The sequence below is a fragment of the Leucoraja erinacea genome, chromosome 33 (assembly GCF_028641065.1).
Source record: "Leucoraja erinacea ecotype New England chromosome 33, Leri_hhj_1, whole genome shotgun sequence".
Lineage (NCBI taxonomy): Eukaryota > Metazoa > Chordata > Chondrichthyes > Rajiformes > Rajidae > Leucoraja > Leucoraja erinaceus.
This window is the reverse complement of record NC_073409.1, coordinates 14,687,227-14,705,650: the sequence shown is the minus strand read 5'-3', so window position 1 is coordinate 14,705,650 and position 18,424 is coordinate 14,687,227. Positions and strand designations below refer to the sequence as shown.

Genomic DNA, 18,424 nt, shown 5'->3' with positions numbered 1-18,424 from the left:
AAGACAAATGATTTCCCACTGTACCATTAGCACTCCAGTGCTTTGCTGGTACTGCTCAGGCTGCGTATTGCACAGAGGCCCATTCATACTGTGGGGAGGAGCTCGAAACCACTTCCTCTCCTCCACGTGTCAAAGCACGGGAGGCCAAATCGCAACCCAAGCATTAGTTATGCTGCTGCCCACTCTCGCAGCACGATTCCACACCTCAGCTTGCCACAAACAGTGGGGCGTCTCACAGCCGTATCTCCAACCTCCTGGTCAGAGATTCAAATCACACTCCAGAGCCTAGGCACTCTGAGAGCAGTGGTGAGGGGGTACGGGGATGCTGTCTCTCATCGGACACATTCACAGTTGGAACCACAACACCATACAAACGCACAAGGGGCTGTCCCGGGCCACCTTGCTGCTGCTGCTACTCATTTCTCAACTAACACTACCAACGCACATTGCATTGCCGTTTTTACCCACTGGTGTTTATGGAAGCTTACAAAATAACTGCTGGAGTACCTAGATTAGAACAGCAGGGCAGCACGGTGGTGCTGTGGTAGAGTTGCTATCTTACAGCGCCAGAGACTCGGGTTCAATCTTCACTATGGGTGTTGTCTGGAGTTTGTACATTCTCCCCATGACCACATGGGATTTTTCTGGGTGCTCCGGTTTCCTCCCGCAATCCAAAGACGTTCAGGCGTGTAGGTTAATTGGTTTCTGTAAAAATTGTAAATTGTCCCCAGTGTGTGGGATAGTGCTTGTGTACGGGGATTGCTGGTCGGCACGGACTTGATGGTCCCAAAGGCCTCTTTCTCTGCTGCATCTCTAAACTAAACTAAGCACTTGCAACATGAACTCCCCTGGCTATAACGTGCCTCAAAATATTCATAGGTGCTCGAGAGAGAGAAATACATGATTTAATGTCACCCTTGTCAGTGTTCAATTCTTTAAAATAATACAATGAAATTCCCCCCCCCCCCACTTGCCCCCCATTTCTCCCCTCTCCTTCCCCTTCATTCCTTCCTCTTGCTTCACAATTCAATCCTTTTGTCTCACACCTTCTGTCTTTTTACCTCCGGCATGTGGCCAACTGTCAGCCTATCAAATAACCCGATCCGAAACATCACCTATCCATGTTTTCCAGAGTTGCTGCCTGACCGGCTGAGCTACTCCAGCACTTTGTGCCTTATCCTGAAGGGTTTGTTTTGGGGTGGCAACTCCCTGTTAAACAGGATAGAACATTAGCCAAGGCATCGGGAAGCGAATTACAAACCTCACCATTGTAAAATTTCTCCTACAACAGTTAATAAGCCAAACTTCCAATCGCAATAACCTGAACCTTTAAATGTAAGAAAACATGCCATGATCTCTCACTGCATAGAAACATAGAAAATAGGTGCAGGAGTAGGCCATTCGCCCCTTCGAGCCTGCAGCACCATTCAATATGATCATGGCTGATCATCCAACTCAGTATCCCATACCTGCCTTCTCTCCATACCCCCTGATCCCTTTAGCCACAAGGGCCACATCTAACTCCCTCTTAAATATAGCCAATGAACTGGCCTCAACTACCTTCTGTGGCAGAGAATTCCACAGATTCACCACTGTGTAAAAAATGATTTTCTCATCTCGGTCCTAAATTACTTAAATTACATATGATCTTAAATTACAAAAGACGACAGAAACCAAATCACCAGTCACCTAGAGCTGTCGGTAATAAACTTATTTTCCGTTCCCAATCCTACCCCAACCAGTTTGTCTTCAGTCTTCTCCACTGGCAATTGCAAACCAGAGGAAGTGCACCTCGGATTCTGCTTGGGTTATGTCCAGCAGGCATTGGTAGTCAATCCAGTTTAACCCCCCTCGTGGCCAATTTCCGGCTTTAGAACTTTTTATCAATAACTGCCGTCGCGACATCAACCGCCTCAACTTCTCCACTCCCGTCTCACTCCAATCTCTCACCACATGAACGTTCTGCCATCGACTCACTCCGCAACAACCCAGATTTGGTTATCAAACCCGCTGACAAGGGAGGTGCCGTGGTAGTCTGGCGCGCCGATCTCTACAAAGCTGAGGCCACGCGCCAACTATCGGACACCTCCTCCTACTTACCCCTGGACCATGACCCCACTGACGAGCACCAGGCCACCATCTCCAGCACCATCACCAACTTCATCCACTCCAATGCCCTACCCGACCGAGCCTCCAACCTCATCGTTCCCCAGCCCCGCACAGCCCGATTTTACCTTCTCCCTAAAATCCACAAACCTGACTGTCCCGGAAGACCCATTGTCTCCGCCTGTTCGTGCCCCACCGAACTCATTTCCAAATACCTTGACTCCATCCTATCACCCTTGGTTAAATCCCTCCCTACCTATGTCCAAGACACCTCGGACACTCTCCGTCGTCTCCGCGCATTCAATCCTCTAGGCCCTCACCCCCTCATCTTCACCATGGACGTCCAATCACTATACACCTCCATCCCCCACCACGATGGTCTCACAGCCCTCCGGTTCTTCCTCGACCAGAGAAGCAACCCATACCCAGCCACTGACACTCTCCTCCGCCTAGCGGAGCTGGTCCTTACCCTCAATAACTTCACGTTCGACTCCTCCCACTTCCTCCAAATACAAGGCGTAGCTATGGGCACACGCATGGGCCCCAGCTATGCCTGCCTATTTGTAGGTTACGTCGAGCAATCCTTGTTCAATACATACCAGGGCCCCATCCCCGACCTCTACCTCCGCTACATCGACGACTGCTTTGGTGCCACCTCCTGCACCCGCACACAACTGACTGACTTCATCCACTTCACCACTAACTTCCATCCGGCACTGAAATACACCTGGACCATTTCCGACACTTCCCTACCATTCCTTGACCTCACTATCTCCATTGCAGGTGATAGACTTCTAACCGACATACACTCCAAACCCACTGACTCCCATGGCTATCTGGACTACACTTCTTCCCACCCTGCTTCCTGTAAGGACTCCATCCCCTACTCCCAATTCCTCCGTCTACGCCGCATCTGCTCCACGGATGAGGCGTTCCACACCAGGACATCTGAAATGTCCTCACTATTTAGGGAACGGGGGTTCCCCTCCTCCACCATAAATGAGGCCCGCACCAGGGTCTCTTCCATACCCCGCAACACTGCTCTCTCTCCCCATCCCCGCACTCGCAACAAGGGCCGAGTCCCCCTAGTCCTCACCTTTCACCCCACCAGCCGTCACATACAAAAAGTAATCCTCCGTCAGTTTCGCCACCTCCAACGTGACCCCACTACTCGCCACATCTTCCCATCTCCCCCCATATCTGCCTTCCGCAAAGACCGCTCCCTCCATAACTCCCTTGTCAATTCTTCCCTTCCCTCTCGGTCCACCCCCTCCCCGGGCACTTTCCCTTGCAACCGCAGGAGATGCAACACTTGTCCCTTTACCTCCCCCCTCGACTCCGTTCAAGGACCCAAGCAATCGTTCCAGGTGCGACAGAGGTTTACCTGCATCTCTTCCAACCTCATCTATTGCATCCGCTGCTCTAGATGTCAGCAGATCTATATCGGTGAGACCAAGCGGAGGTTGGGCGATCGTTTCGCCGAACACCTCCGCTCGGTCCGCAATAACCAAGCTGACCTCCCGGTGGCTCAGCACTTCAACTCCCCCTCCCACTCCGCCTCCGACCTCTCTGTCCTGGGTCTCCTCCATGGCCACAGCGAGCAGCACCGGAAATTGGAGGAACAGCACCTCATATTCCGTTTGGGGAGTCTGCACCCCGGGGGCATGAACATCGAATTCTCCCAATTTTGTTAGTCCTTGCTGTCTCCTCCCCTTCCTCAGCCCCCCTGCTGTCTCCTCCCATCCCCCAGCCTTCTGGCTACTCCTCCTTTTCCCTTTCTTGTCCCCACCCACCCCCGCCCCCGATCAGTCTGAAGAAGGGTTTCGGCCCGAAACGTTGCCTATTTCCTTCGCTCCATAGATGCTGCTGCACCCGCTGAGTTTCTCCAGCTTTTTTGTGTAACCTTCGATTCTCCAGCATCTGCAGTTCCCTCTTAAACAGCTAATATGTTTACTGGGCCTTATTAAGTGAAGAATTAAGGCATTGGATTTTGGGAAGTCATACTGGGACAGGATCTACAGTGAATGGCAGGGCTCTGGGGACTATCATAACACAGAAGGATCAAGGAGTGCAGGTACACAATTGCATGAGAGTGGAGTCACAAGTAGATAAGGTGGTCATGAAGACTTTCAGCACATTGGCCTTCATCAGTCAGAGTATTGGTTATTGAGGTTTGTGATGAGGTTACAGATGTACAAGACATTGCTGCGATCACATATTGTGTTCAGTTTTCCTGTTATAGGAACGATGTTTTTAAGTTGGAAAGGGCGCAGAAAAGATTTACCAAGGTGTTGCCAGGACTCAAAGGCCTGAAGTATAGGGAGTGGTTGAGCAGACTAGGACTTTATTCCTTGGGGCACCGGAGGATGAGGGGTGATTTTACAGAAGTGTATATGATCATGAGAGGAAAGGATAGGCTAAATACACAAAATCTTTTACCCTGATTGAGGGAATCGAGAACCAGAGGACATAGGTTTAAGGTGAGGGGGACCAGAGGGGTAATTATTTTACACAAAGGGTGGTAGGTATATGGAACGAGCTGCCAGAGGTGGTAGTCAAGGCATGTACTATCACAATGTATAATAAACATTTAAATAGGTACATGGATAGGATAGATTTAGAGTGATATGGTTGGCATGGGCAAGTTCGCCCGAAGGGTCTGTGTCCACGCTGTAGGCTCTCTCTAATCCAGCAGCAACCCCATAATTTAAAGACAAGGAACTGCTGGCTCCTAGCCCAAAACGTCACCCATCCATGTTCTCCAAAGACACTGCCTGGCCTGCTGAGTAAAGGGCCTGTCCCACTTGGGTGTTATTTGCGTGTCACGCAGATGGTGCGCGAATATTTTGTACAGCCCAAAATTCCTGGGGCACCAGGTGCGATCGTGCGTCACTCCCTACGTCACCACGCACCATGCGCGCATCATGATGCATGCGTCGTGCCTCATAAATGGTGTTGCGTAATGACGTGCAAATGACGCCCAAGTGGGACAGGCCCTTTACTCCAGCGCTCTGTTACAGCCCAGTTGTTGCAGCCCTGCAGCTGAGTTACTCCAGCGCTTTGTTGCAACATTTCTTGCAGCCGTGATTTCCTCCCCAGTTCCCTTTCTTTCCCACATTTCCACCTGTTGCTGCCTTCCTTTCTGCAGTTCTCCCCCACCATCCCACCACACACTGCAGCTCAATGTATTACCCCTGGATTGAAAGATTATAGGCTTGACTTCTGTCCCAAGACAATAAATCTAACCCCTTTTCTTCTCCCCCCTCCCCACACCCCGCCTGAACTCACACCCATTTCTCCCCTGCCTCTCCATTCCTTCCTCTAGCTTCACAATTCACAATTTGCATTTGTCTCACATCTTTTTTTATTTTTTTACCTCTGGCCATCATCCAACCGTCGCCCTATCAAAAATCCCCTCACCTGTGGTAATCTATTATTACCTGCATGCTTTGTCCCCTCCCCCCCCCCCCCTCAACCAGCTTTCTCCCCCCCCCCCCCCCCCCCCCCCCCCCCCCAATTTCCGAAGAAGGGTTCAGACCTGAAATGTCACCCATCCATGTTCCCTAGGGATGCTGCATCACGCACTGAGTTACTCCAGCACTTTGTGTCTTTTTAGGTAATCCAGCATCTGCAGTTCCTTGTTTCTACATATTCATCAGTAACCTCGTACATTAAGGGTTGGAATTGTGGTTGTTTGCTGGTGACTGCACAACTTGCTAAATCAATTCTTCAGCAAATGAAACAGCCCATGCCTACCTGCAGCAAGACGTATTATCTGCCACAAATCCCATACCCGTTCTAACATTTTCTCTTTAAATATTCCTAATATTAAAACCCTTCGAGGTGGAGAACTCCAAGGATTTGCAGAAGAAGGTGAATCTCTGAAGTTCTCTACTCTACCAGGGATGTGGTGTCTAGATCACTGAAGGTACTTGAAGATAATGAACTAGATTTTTTTTTGAAGGATCAGGGAGTTAATGGTTAGGGGAATTGGCATGGAGGAGGAGATGAGGCCTAGATAAGCCACAGTCATATTGAATGGTGGGCGGCCTGAGTGACTGAATGGCTGACTCCTGCCGTTATTTCCTTGACCCCAGCACTCCATATTCACATGTAGGTGAGTTTTATTCAAACAAGTCTACGCAAAGTGTTGCCTCATCTACCCAATGACCACCGATGCCAGAACACAATTGCAAACGGATCTGGACTGGGATAAAATGCACATCCAAGGAAGCTCCAACTCCCTCCCATAGTCTCAAGACTGGAAATTATTAACTGCCACCAACCAAAGTCAGCTTGGCTCTTTCTCAGCAAAGTTTGCCTCTCGAAACACGGGCTCCGGCTTTGGAGCCTACTCCAGGCAAACCTTTGAACTATATCGAGAAAGTGCCGCCCGCATTAATGGGCAAACTTCTGTGGCAGCAACAGCAGACCCACGGTCCACAGAAAGCCATGAATCTGCCTTGGCAAGTGTTGGTTGAGGGAAAGCAATTGGCCAGAAAGCTCAAGAAAGGGGCCTGTAATTCTTCAGCTCGATTACATTCAAATGAACCATTAAATTTCAGTTAAAAGCATCAGTCCGGAAACCTCAAGGGCAATGATATAATACGTGCAGCCATAAATATGGATAGTCACAAATGCATCTACTATGGAATTCAGGTGGAAACATTTTACTCAGAGCAGTGGGAATTGCAACTCACTACCATATGGAATAAAATGATAAACTTCAAATGCTGAAAATCTGAAATTTAAAAAAACACTGAAATTGCTAAAAAACACTGATCATGTCGGGCAGTATCAATGGAAAGGGAAAAAGTTAACCTTTTCGGTCTGGGACCCTGCATCAGTACTGGGGAAAAAGAAGAACAGGCAGTCGCAGGGGAGCTCCACAGTGGTATAGCGTTATAGTTGCTGCCTTACAGCATCAGAGACCGGGGTTTGATCCTGACTATGGGGTGTTGCCTGCACGGAATTGTATCTTCTCCCTGTGACTACACGTGCTCCAGTTTCCTCCCACATTGCCAAGCTCATAGATAATGACAAGCATTTACACCGGGTTCTTAACCGCAAGTGACGGGTGAAAGTATCACACACAGCCTGCAACAGCTCGGGTGCTGCCAGGGTTTGTGCCATGACTGCTTTGGGCTGTCTTGTCAATTTCCCGTCCCAGTCAATAAAAGCAGCTCCTATTTACACAAAGCACAGAGAGGGCCCCAGTGGCGGAAGTTACCAAAGGGTTGATCTTTTCACCTTTGGAACAGAAGCGAGCGGTAGGAAGTCACCCTCTCGGAAGGACAAGGGCAACGGGGAACACCACCTCCACCAGGTTCCTCTCCAAGTAAGACACCAGCCCGATTTGGAAATGAAACAATTTTGTCCTTATTGTTGGGTCTAACTCCTAGAATCCTCTCCCAAGTAGCACCTTGGGACACCTTCACTATTTGGACAGCAGCTATTAAAATAAATGCACATCAGCACCTTCAAAAGGCCAATTAGAGATGGGCAATAAATGGATCCTTGCCAGCAATACCCACATCCTGTCAATGAATAGAAATGAAAATTGAAAATGTCGGTAGGGTAAAAAAAACCAGCAATGTTGATCACAACTGTTACAAGAATCAGACAACCATCTAGCGTCTAACCATCTCTAGAAGTGGTTGAGTTCCCAGTAGGGAAGGTCACAATCCTATTTTGCTCATTTCAAAGTGAAACATAAAGCTTGGATCGCTGCAGAGGTTTCTGAGTTATGACAGTCATGCTGATTCCAGCGATCTTACTACAAAATAACACCATGCACAGATGGGGCCAACAGCTCGAAGTTGAATCCACGACCAGGGCAGTTACATGGAGATGTGGGATTGCTGCAAGGTTGTTGTGGTTTAATATAAAGCATAGCCACAAACACATCAGGCACTGGTAAAATTAGCAACAATACAGACAGCATTTATTTTTAACAAGACACAGTTTGGATAATAGAAGTCTACAAACGTAAAGCACAGTGAATACTGAAAGCACACAGTGGGCAAGGTGTTTCCACTCAATGTTCTCAATTGGAAAAAAGTTTGAGATGAATGCAACTTTAAAATGAAGGGAAGGAAAAAGAGTGGGGGGTGAAGGAAAGGAAGCTGTGTGATAGGTGGAGGGGAGGGGGCAAAGTGGTTGGTTGGCACAGAACAAGAAAGGGAGGTTTTCGAGGAGATCTAATGAGAGCAGCAGAATCGTTTAGAAGTGGTTAATACTGAGTGCATGAGGGCTGATGAACCTGCAATAATGAGATGCAAATAGACACAAAATGCAGGAGTAACTCATCGGGTCAGGAAAAAGATGCTATATTGTGCAGGCTATATTTTGTGCCTATCTTCGGTAAACCAGCGACTGCAGTTTCTTCCTACAATCAATGAGGTGGAAATCATTTCCTCTGTTCATTGCATTTCCTATTGCTACTTGATGGAGGAGATGTTAAGCAATACAGACTGATGCAGAGCGTTCCTGACCACTGGTCAACCATCGCTGCAAGTGCTGTATGACAGAGACCGCAGTCTACAAGAAAAGCCTCCAGCTTCAAAGCAAGTCGAATGCAAAGCAAGTCTCTGAGTGTCGGTGCTGCCTTGTCAGAGCTGCAGCCTCAGCAGACACAGTGGAAGGTGGAGGCCTCCTCAGCTGGACACAAAACATCCCCTGGTGCTATATCAATGCAGCTCTCTCCAATATCCTGGCCAGTATTAACCCTTCAAACAACAGGGCACAGAAGTTGAGTTGCTGCCTTGCAGCGCCACAGACTCGCGTTCGATCCTGACTACGGGTGCTGTCGGTACAGAGTTTGTACATTCTCTCTGTGACCACGTGGGTTTTCCCCTGGTGCTCCCGTTTCCTCCCACATTCCAGAGACATACATGTTTGTCAGTTAATTGGCTTTGGAAAAGATTGCAAATTGCCCTTGGTGTGTAGGAGATGCTCGCCTATGGGGATCACTGGTCAGTATGGACTCGGTGGGCCGAAGGGCCTGTTTCCACGCCGTATCTCTAAACTAAACCAAACCAGTTGCACGATCATTTATTACCATGCTACATGTGGAAGCTGGAGAACAAAACAGCAATGTTTCATTCACACCTTTTCATAGTCTGCAGATGTCACAAAGTTTCTTGCAGCCAATGTCAATCAATTTATATGTGGCAAGCTTCCAGAGCCACCAAACACCTGTTCCAGTGGAATTTATATTATATGACACATGGTTTACTCCAATGCAAAAATTGAAATTGTGTGACTGTGTGCAAATGTGGCTGCCTTGTTTTACATTGGCAGTAGGTTTTACATTGCCCCGTGGTTAGGAAGGTTGCGATGGAAATGCTGCTGTGTTCTCTCAAAAGTTGCCACTTTAATCAGCCAGCATCCAGCTCAAATCATAATTATACTTTATTAGCCAAGTATGTTTTGCAACACAAACTCTGTTCCCAGCAATGCCGATCCTTCCTACCCAGTGCCCTTCGCGAGGTGTGATTTCTTGCCAACCTCTTGGGATCTGATATCCAGGAGCAGAGAGCAGAGAGCAGAACCCAATGGGAAGTGATTGTTGGCTTCTTCTTTGGGTCAGGACCACAGATCATTTTCATCCACTCCAGTTCTATGCATTCTAAGGTGACCAATGAGGCCAATGCAAGAACGGCAGATAGATACAAAATGCTGGAGTAACTCAGCGGGCCAGGCGGCATCTCTGGAGAGGAGGGATGGGTGACGTTTCGTGTCGAGACCCTTCTTCAGACTCCGTAAGAACTGCAGATGCCGTCACAACTGGGAAAAAGGCATCTGCGTCCACAACCACCCAAGACCAATAGCCAACTAATTGTTGCTGCACTACACTGGTTTCACAAGTCTGGCCTGCACAATATAGCACATAGCAAGGGCAAGAGCAGATATTGAGTAGAATTGCCTGTGATCAGGGAAGCAACATAGAGAGGTGTGCATGCTGCAAGGTTGGTGTGGTTTAATACAAACACAGCCACAAACGCATCAGGCACTGTTAAAATCAGCAACAATGCAATAATATTTATTTTTAACAGGCCACAATTTGGATAATAGAAATCATCAAAGGTATTAGTGAATACTGAAAGCACACAGTAGGCCAGGCGGTATCCGTACAGAGAGAAATGCGGTCAATGGTCTCATCTCAAATAAAGTTTGACATTAAAGCAGCTTTAAAATGTAGAGAAGGAAAAAGGATGAGGAATGAAATGAAGAAAAGAGAGGCTGTGTGATAGGATGGTGGGGAGGGGGAGAAATATGGGAACAAGAAACGGAGGATCTCGAGGAGATCTAATGAGAGCTGCAGAATTGTTTAGATAATAGATAATACTGAGTGCATGAGTGTTGTTAAACCTGCAACAATGAGATGGAAATAGACAAACAATGCTGGAGTAACTCGACGGGTCAAGCAGCAGAGTTACTCACTGAGTTACTCTAGCATTTTGATGTCTATCTTCAGTGTAAACCAGCATCTGCAGAATATCCAGAACTAGAGAGAACCACCCAATATCGAGTCATTGTTGGCTTCTTGTGTAGGAAGGAAATGCAGATGCTGGTTTAAACCGGAGATAGACACAAAATGCTGGAGTAACTCAGCGAGACAGGCAGCATCTCTGGAGAGAAGGAAAGGGTGGCATTTTGGGCCGAGACCCTTCTACAGACTTCTTCTTTGGATCAGAACCACAGATGATTATCTTCCACTCCTATACATTCTAGACATTCTAGACAGCAGCAAGGGCAAGAGCAAGAGCAGATATTGAGTCTAATTTTCAGCTTAATTTATGAACCCTGTTATACAGAACATTAGAAGAAATTGGAATTGCAGAGAGATCACGATCAGCTGGGTAATTGAGCTGATGATTGCAAATGGAGTCTCAATCAGGTAAGTGTGGCATGTTACAGTTTGGGATGTTAAACCAGGGTAGGACTTGCACAGTGAACAGTGAGGCCCTGAGAGATGTGGCAGGACAGAGGGACCTAGGAATACAAGTACATACGTCACTGAAAATACCGTTACAAGTGGACAGGGTGGTGAAGATGGTTTTACGCATATATAAACACAAAGTACTGGAGTAACTCAGCCGGTCAGGCAGCATCTCTGGAAAAAATAGGTCTGGCCTTCAGCAGTAGGTGTGCTGAAGATAAAAGTTGAGACATTATGTTGCGGTTGTACATGATGTTGAGAAGGCCATATTTGGAGTATTGTGTCCAGTTTTCCTCAGCTTGCTATAGGAAAGTTGTATTAATCAGAAAAGAGTGCATCAAAGATTCACGAGGATGTAGTCAAAAGTCCAGGGACAGAGTTATAGGGAGAGGTTGGGCAGGTTGAGACTTTATTCCCCAAAGCAAAGGAGACCAAGAGGTGATCTTGTAAAAGTATAGAAGATCATTATGGACACAGATAGGGTGAATGCATAATATTTTTCTCAGGGATGGTAAATAAGTACCTAGAGTGCGGGATGTATGGAGCAAGCTGCTCGACGAGGTATTCGAGGCAGGTACGGTAACAACATGTAAAAGATATATAGACAGGTGCATAGATAGGAAACTTTGAGAGGAATACGGGTCAAACATGGGCAAACAGGATTAAGTGGGCATCTTGGTCGACAGCCTGTTTCAATACATTCCAGCACAGAGTCCGTTATCAATGAGGCAACTTCTAGTCTCTTGCCCCATTTCCCCAGTGGAGGCTGAATTGAGACATCGTACACCACTGCTTGTACACACTGCCTCTATCCCATCCCACACATAACTAGACAAACATTGGCGTAAATATATAGAAATGTCAAAATTAAGACCCAACTTCAATCATCCCTCATCTTTCAAATTTGCAAGCAATCCTCACCAATGATCTATTTACTCCCCAAAAAATATGACAGAGTAATATTTGGCTTCAGGGATATAGCGTGGGAACAGGCCTTTTGGCCCACTGGGCCCGTGCCAACCAGCAACTACCTCGTACATTAGCACTATCCTAAACACTAGGGACATTTTACAAATTTACGGAAGCCAATCAACTACAATCCTATATATATTTGTACTGTGGGAGGAAACAGGAAAACCCCCAGCTGGTCACAGGGAGAAAGTTTAAACTCTGTACAGACAGCACCCGTAGTCAGGATTAAACCCGGCTCTCTGGCTCTGTAAGGCAGCAACTCCACAGCTGTGCCACCGTGCCACACTGAGCTTCTTGTTGCTCCTGAAGCAGTCACAAGCAACAACCACTTTCTTGTGTTACAACCACTAACAAGACAAACTCCCTCAGGACTTCATGGAGTTACACCAGAAACCATCCAGCAGACAGATAAGGAAACATTCTGACAACTTGGACCTTAAGAAGGTTATCACAACAACCTTCCACATTCAGTTGGCTGATAATGTAACCTTACAAATGACCCCTTGGGCAAGCTGTCAGAAGGTGATATCTTCCCTCAATATGTGTCTGCAACAATCAAGATATAAGCTTTTTCCCCTCCACATTCCACTTATTGGACATAGAAAAGTGTATAATAGGAACAGGCCCTTCAGCCCACAAGGTTTGTGCCAAACTTAATGCCAAGTTAAACCAATCTCCCCTGCCTCGTCATGATCCATAATTCCTCCTTTCCATGCATATTCACGTGTCTATCCAAAAGCCTCTCAAGTGCCACTATCGTATCCGTCTCTACCACACCCCCGGCAGTGTGTTCCAGGTACCCGTACATCTTTAAACTTTGCCCCTATCACTTTAAAGCTACGCCTCCAGGTCTTTGACATTCCCACCCCCGGAAAAAGGTTTTAGATATCTACCCTATCTAAGCCATCAGATCTGATGCAACGATAAGAACCCACCAGACCCCAAAAACAAATCCCCACACTATATGGAAGAATGTTAAAACCATTTAATTGAGGCGTTAAAACCATTTAACTGAATATATGACAAAAAATCCATGGGATCAAACAGGACTTATGACTATTTATAGAGTGAGTGAGTGAGAGATGACCTGTTCAGTCAATTAGAAACTATTCCACCGCATTCTCCCACTAATCACGAACAAAGCAGTGTGATAGGCACGGCAAAGGTATGAAATTAAAATTGTAAGGCTCTCCAGAAACACTCAAAGTTTCACCATTAAATAGCAGCCCATTATCTCACTTGTCTCTCTTACATATACACACATGCACATGTGCGCGCACACACCCACACACTTGAATCTGCATTTACATGAAGTTAATACTAGTTTTGGCTTTGCACTGTGCAGTCCAAGTGTGCCACTAGTAAGAGCTCACTCACTCACTCCTGATCGAAGGATAGCCACAATCTGCCAAGGTGCCAGTCTGGCTCTGTGGTAATTCAGTTCCCCCGGGAGCAGTGGAAGCCAATTCACCGAATATATTCAAAGCCCAGACAGACTGAGGGAGTACAGGATTACAGAAACAAGCAGGAAAGTGGAGATGAAGCCAAGATCAGATCAGCCCTGATCTGAACGAATGGCAGAGCAGGCGTGATTGAGGGGCCATATGGCTGACGGCTGCTCCTATTTCCAATGATCTTCTTTAGGAGGCTGGGCATGGAATCTGGACTACACAACAGCATTAACTGCACCTCCAGGGCACAGCTGAACTGGCTGAATGCTTAAACCCTAATCATTTGCAAATTATCTCAAAGACTAGGCCACTCTCGTCAAACCTGGGCAGGGACAAGAGCCCTCTGCCTGTCTTTCAATACCACTAGTGGAGTATGATCCTGTATCACAATCCAAGCGAATAGATAGTCATTCTGCGAGATGCAGATGAGGAGGAAGTTCAAGTGCATAGACAACAGTGTGTCTTGGGCCAGACGGCCTGGAGAATTTGTGGGATCCAATGCATTTTGACTGCACTAGAGAGAAAAATGTACTTGTGGTACATCATGGTCTCTCAACAAGAGTCTACAGTCGCTATAGGATCCATAATAATCCTAAAGGTTCACAAAACCAAATTCCTCTCCATCCACTGTAAGCTCCCTCCACAACAAAAGGATTTGCCCACTACTTATTTCATTGTATTATTATTATTAATTTTTTTTTATGCAAGCGTGTCTTCTGGAAAATGTGTTCCTAATCAGTTCAGGAACCAATGGGGATAAAAGAGGTGGCAAGACAGATTTTTTTAAACTATTTGTATTTTTGTATTTGTATGTTGAACTGATTATAGCAACACAGTTTTCCTGAAGGTAACTCAGACATGGACCCCAAAGAATGCCCAGCCTGCAGTCGACTACATCCCCTCTCCCCGTCATTATGTTTCAAATATAATTCCAGGAATCGTTTCCCCACACCCCCAGATAGTAACTTACTAACCGGGAATAAATCACCTACTATTTCTGCCCACGTTAACGCGTGTACTTGAGCTTGGAGATTCGGAATATTCTTTATCTTTTTTCCCCCCTCAAGAACGACTTTGGTTGCAAACTGCTGCTGTCACCGACACAAGATGCGGGAAACAACACGCCAAGCAAACTCATGCTGACTACTGATGACATCCCTTCACCAAGCCCTCTCCCGTGGCCCCGTCTCCGTGTACCTCCAACTCACATCAAATCTTGGACGTTAAAAAAAAAATCTTGTGAAATCCAAAACGTGCGAAAATATCAATCAGGAACCCGCTCACAATTAAACGTTGTTTTTTGTTTTTTTGTCCAAACGATTAAAAATAAAAGTAGGTTCGCCCAGGGCGATTAAAACACGTTGCGTTACCTGGGGATGGTTATGCACTTGGTGTTAATACTCTGAGTAGTTATTGCCTTCTCCAACTCGTCCAATTGGCCGGTCTTTTTCAGCTTTTTCACCAAACTCTTCACCGCTTTTTCGCACCATTTCTCCTCCTGCCCGTTTTGTTCACCCTTCTTCCAGCCCAAGAGCCGCTTGACAATCGGGGGCGTGAAAGGCAAGATCGAAGACATTTTCCAGCACCGATCTCCTTCAATCCCGTCTCCGGAGCAGGGGGGGGCAGAGAGGAGAGGAGAGGAGGGAAGAGAAGCAGAGCAGCGCCTGGGACAGAGCGGGGGCGGGCGGGGGGGGGAGAGACCCCAAACTTCTCTCCGGTAAAGTTTCACCAAAACTTTTCCTCGTCAATTTCACAGCCTCCGCACACCCCTCCTGCCGAGCTGAAACCTCAGTAACCCTCCGCCCTCTCAATAGAGTGCCACAGCCTTCTCTGAAATACACGTGAAGGAGAGACTCGGATTGCCCTCTCTTTAGCTCCGGGCTCTCAGTTGGAAGCACCAAAAATAGATCTTTTTTTAAAAACCAAAGTGTTGTTTTTGTTTCTTTCCCTTGTTCTGGTGACGGGATTAATCCGCCCTCCCACAGCAGGGGGTTTGCAGCGGCGCGGCGGCTACCTTGGGTCAAATTGGAGTCTGTGTCTAATGCAAATTATTTTACAACAGGGACAGGAGAGTAAGTGTGGAGAGTGTTGTGGGTGTCACTGCCCCCCAGACACATCCCTCCCTCCCTCCCGTCCTCGCCAGCGCCAATCAGAGAGACGCCTTTGAAAGAGAAATGCCTCGCTCAACTGATCACAAAATTACAGTCTCACTCAATCCCAGCTCATCAGCCGAAGCAAGGGAGAGAGAGGAACCTCATCACCTCTCAACTTCCAGCCTCACCTACCAACACACAATCATCTGGGATCAATAACTGCCCTTTACTTTCCCGCAGCTCATTAAACTAGGAAGTATACTGCTGTATTTTTGCGTTTTTTGGATCCTTTGCCTCACCTCTTCCATTTATGTAACTTATCTTCCCCTGTCCCACAGACCCCCCCCCCCCCCCCCCCCCCCCCCCCCTTCCTTCATCCCCTCCCCTCCATTTTACAACTTGTCTACCACTGATTTTTAAGTTGTGTTCTGTTGAAAAGTCATTGATTTAAAGTTTAGAGTTACAGCATGGAAACAAGCCCTTCAGCCCACTGAGTCCACGCCGACCATCGACCACCGTTCATAGACACAAAATGCTGGAGTAACTCAGCGGGACAGGCAGCTTCTCTGGAGAGAAGGAATGGGTGATGTTTCGGGTCGAGACCCTTCTTCAGATCAGCCGTTCACACTCGTTCCATGGTGTCCCACTTTCTCATCCACTCCCTACACATTAGGGGGAATTGACAAAGGCCAATTAGCCTACAAACCAAAACATTAATTTTACATTAAACAAGCCAGAGACCGCAGATCCATTCTCACTCCCCATCCCCCTACTCGTAACAAGGATAGAGTCCCCCTTGTCCTCACATTCCACCCCATACGTCGCATACAACATATAATCCTCCAGCATTTTTGCCACCTCCGACGGGATCCCACCACTGGCCACTGGCCACATCTTCCCTTCTCCTCCCCTTACTGCTTTCCGCAGAGACCGTTCCCACCCAAACTCCCCTGGTACTTTCTCTTGCAACAGCAGGAAATGCTACACTTGTCACTTCACCTCCCCCCTCAACTCCATCCAAGGACCTAAGCAGTCTTTCCAGGTGAGGCAGAGGTTCACCTGCACCTCCTCCAACATCTACTGCATCCGCTGTTCCAGGTGAACTTCACTACATCGGTGAGACCAAGCGCAAGCTCAGCGATTGCTTCGCCCAACACCTCCGCTCAGTTCGCATTAAACAACCTGATCTCCCGGTGGCTCAGCACTTCAACTCCCCTTCTCATTCCAAATCCGACCTTTCTGTCCTGGGACTCCGCCATTGCCAGAGTAAGGCCCAGCGCAAATTGGAGGAACAACACCTCATATTTCGCTTGGGTAGTTTACATCACAGCGGTATGAACATTGACTCCTCCAATTTCAGGTAGCCCTTGCTTTCTCCCTCCTTCCCCTCCCCTTCCCAGCTCTCCCACAGCCTACTGTCTCCGCCTCTTCCTTTCTTTTTCCCGCACCTCCCGACTTCAGTCTGAAGAAGGTCTCGACCCGAAACATTGCCTATTCTTTCTCTCCATAGATGCTGCCTCACCCGCTGAGTTTCTCCAGCATTTTTGCCTACCATCAATTTTGCATCTCCCTCTACTTGTCCAGCCTAACCTGGTGAACATTTTCACCATCTTCCACCTTTTACCCGATGATCCAGTTCACTTTATTAATCTTCTGTGTTGATGTCATTTTCCGGATCCATGTGTTGAGAAAAAAGTTCCCGCGTTGGATTTGTTTAGTGGTGTTTTCACAACTGGGGAACTGATTGTGGGTTTGAGCCCAACTTGGGACACAGTTAAGATCACAGGATAACCAACTGGGTGAATTTACCACCTTTGAAGTGGGCCAAGGCTCACCTGAAGAAAGGAGACAAGTGAAACTGCAGATGCTGGAATCTTGAGCAAAACACAAGTGTTGGAGGAACTCAATGGGTCAGGCAGCATCTGTGGAGGGAATGGACAGAGACCGGGTCATGAGTGGGGGGAAGAGAGGTGGGAGTAGGACAAAGGTGGATACATGGGAGGGGGTGACAGAGGGTGGAGTAAATGAAGAAAAGTGCAGGCTCAGTCACTGAGTGTATTCAAGGAAAGACTGATTTTGGAGAGTAATGCCCCTGTCCCACTTAGGAAACCTGAACAGAAACCTCTGGAGACTTTGCGCCCCACCCAAGGTTTCTGTGCGGTTCCCGGAGGTTTTTGTCAGTCTCCCGACCTGCTTCCACCACCTGCAACCTCCGGGAACCGCACAGAAACCTTGGGTGGAGCGCAAAGTCTCCAGAGATTTCCGTTCAGGTTTCCTAAGTGGGACAGGGACATTAGGGATCTGGCTTTAGTACAGGAAACTTGCTGATGTAAAATATCAGGCATGATCTTTCATTTAGTTTAGAGTCATGTGTACAGAGGTACAGTGAAAAACTTTTTGTTGTGTGCTATCCAGTCAATAGAAAGACTATTCATGATTACAATTGAGCCATTCACAGTGTACAGATATAGGAGAAAGTCCAGTAAAGTCCGATTGAAGAGAGTCCGTGGGTGTCCAATGAGGTAGATGGCAACTTAGGACCACTCATTAGTTGTTGATAGGATGGTCCCTGCAAGAAAAAAAGAGGAATTTGTGTAGCACCTTTTAAAGCCTTGCGTCTTAATTGTGAAGTAATTTGGAAGGGCAGTCAGTGTTGTATGGTGGAAATCCAGCACCTAATCTGTGCAACCTGATCTGACAAACATTGAATGGCCAGATATTCAATTTTAACAATGTTGACAGAAACAAAAGCAGTCTACTGAAAAGTCACCTTGCCTTCCCAAGTGGACCATGGGATAAATTTATGTCCATGGCATTTTGTGCACTGCGGTAGAGGTGCTGCCTTACAGCACCAGAGA

The 18,424-nt window shown here is 47.3% G+C and overlaps 1 protein-coding gene across 1 annotated transcript in view; it reads right to left on the bottom strand.

The window, feature by feature from the left end:
- smad3b (SMAD family member 3b) overlaps positions 1-15,123 on the bottom strand; it is a 77,497-nt gene extending 62,374 nt beyond the window's left edge. The window contains exon 1 of the mRNA XM_055661430.1: positions 14,844-15,123. Coding sequence (XP_055517405.1) covers positions 14,844-15,049 — 206 coding nt within the window. The 5' untranslated portion in view covers positions 15,050-15,123. The remainder of the gene's footprint in view (positions 1-14,843) is intronic.
- Between the last annotated feature and the right edge of the window lie 3,301 nt (positions 15,124-18,424).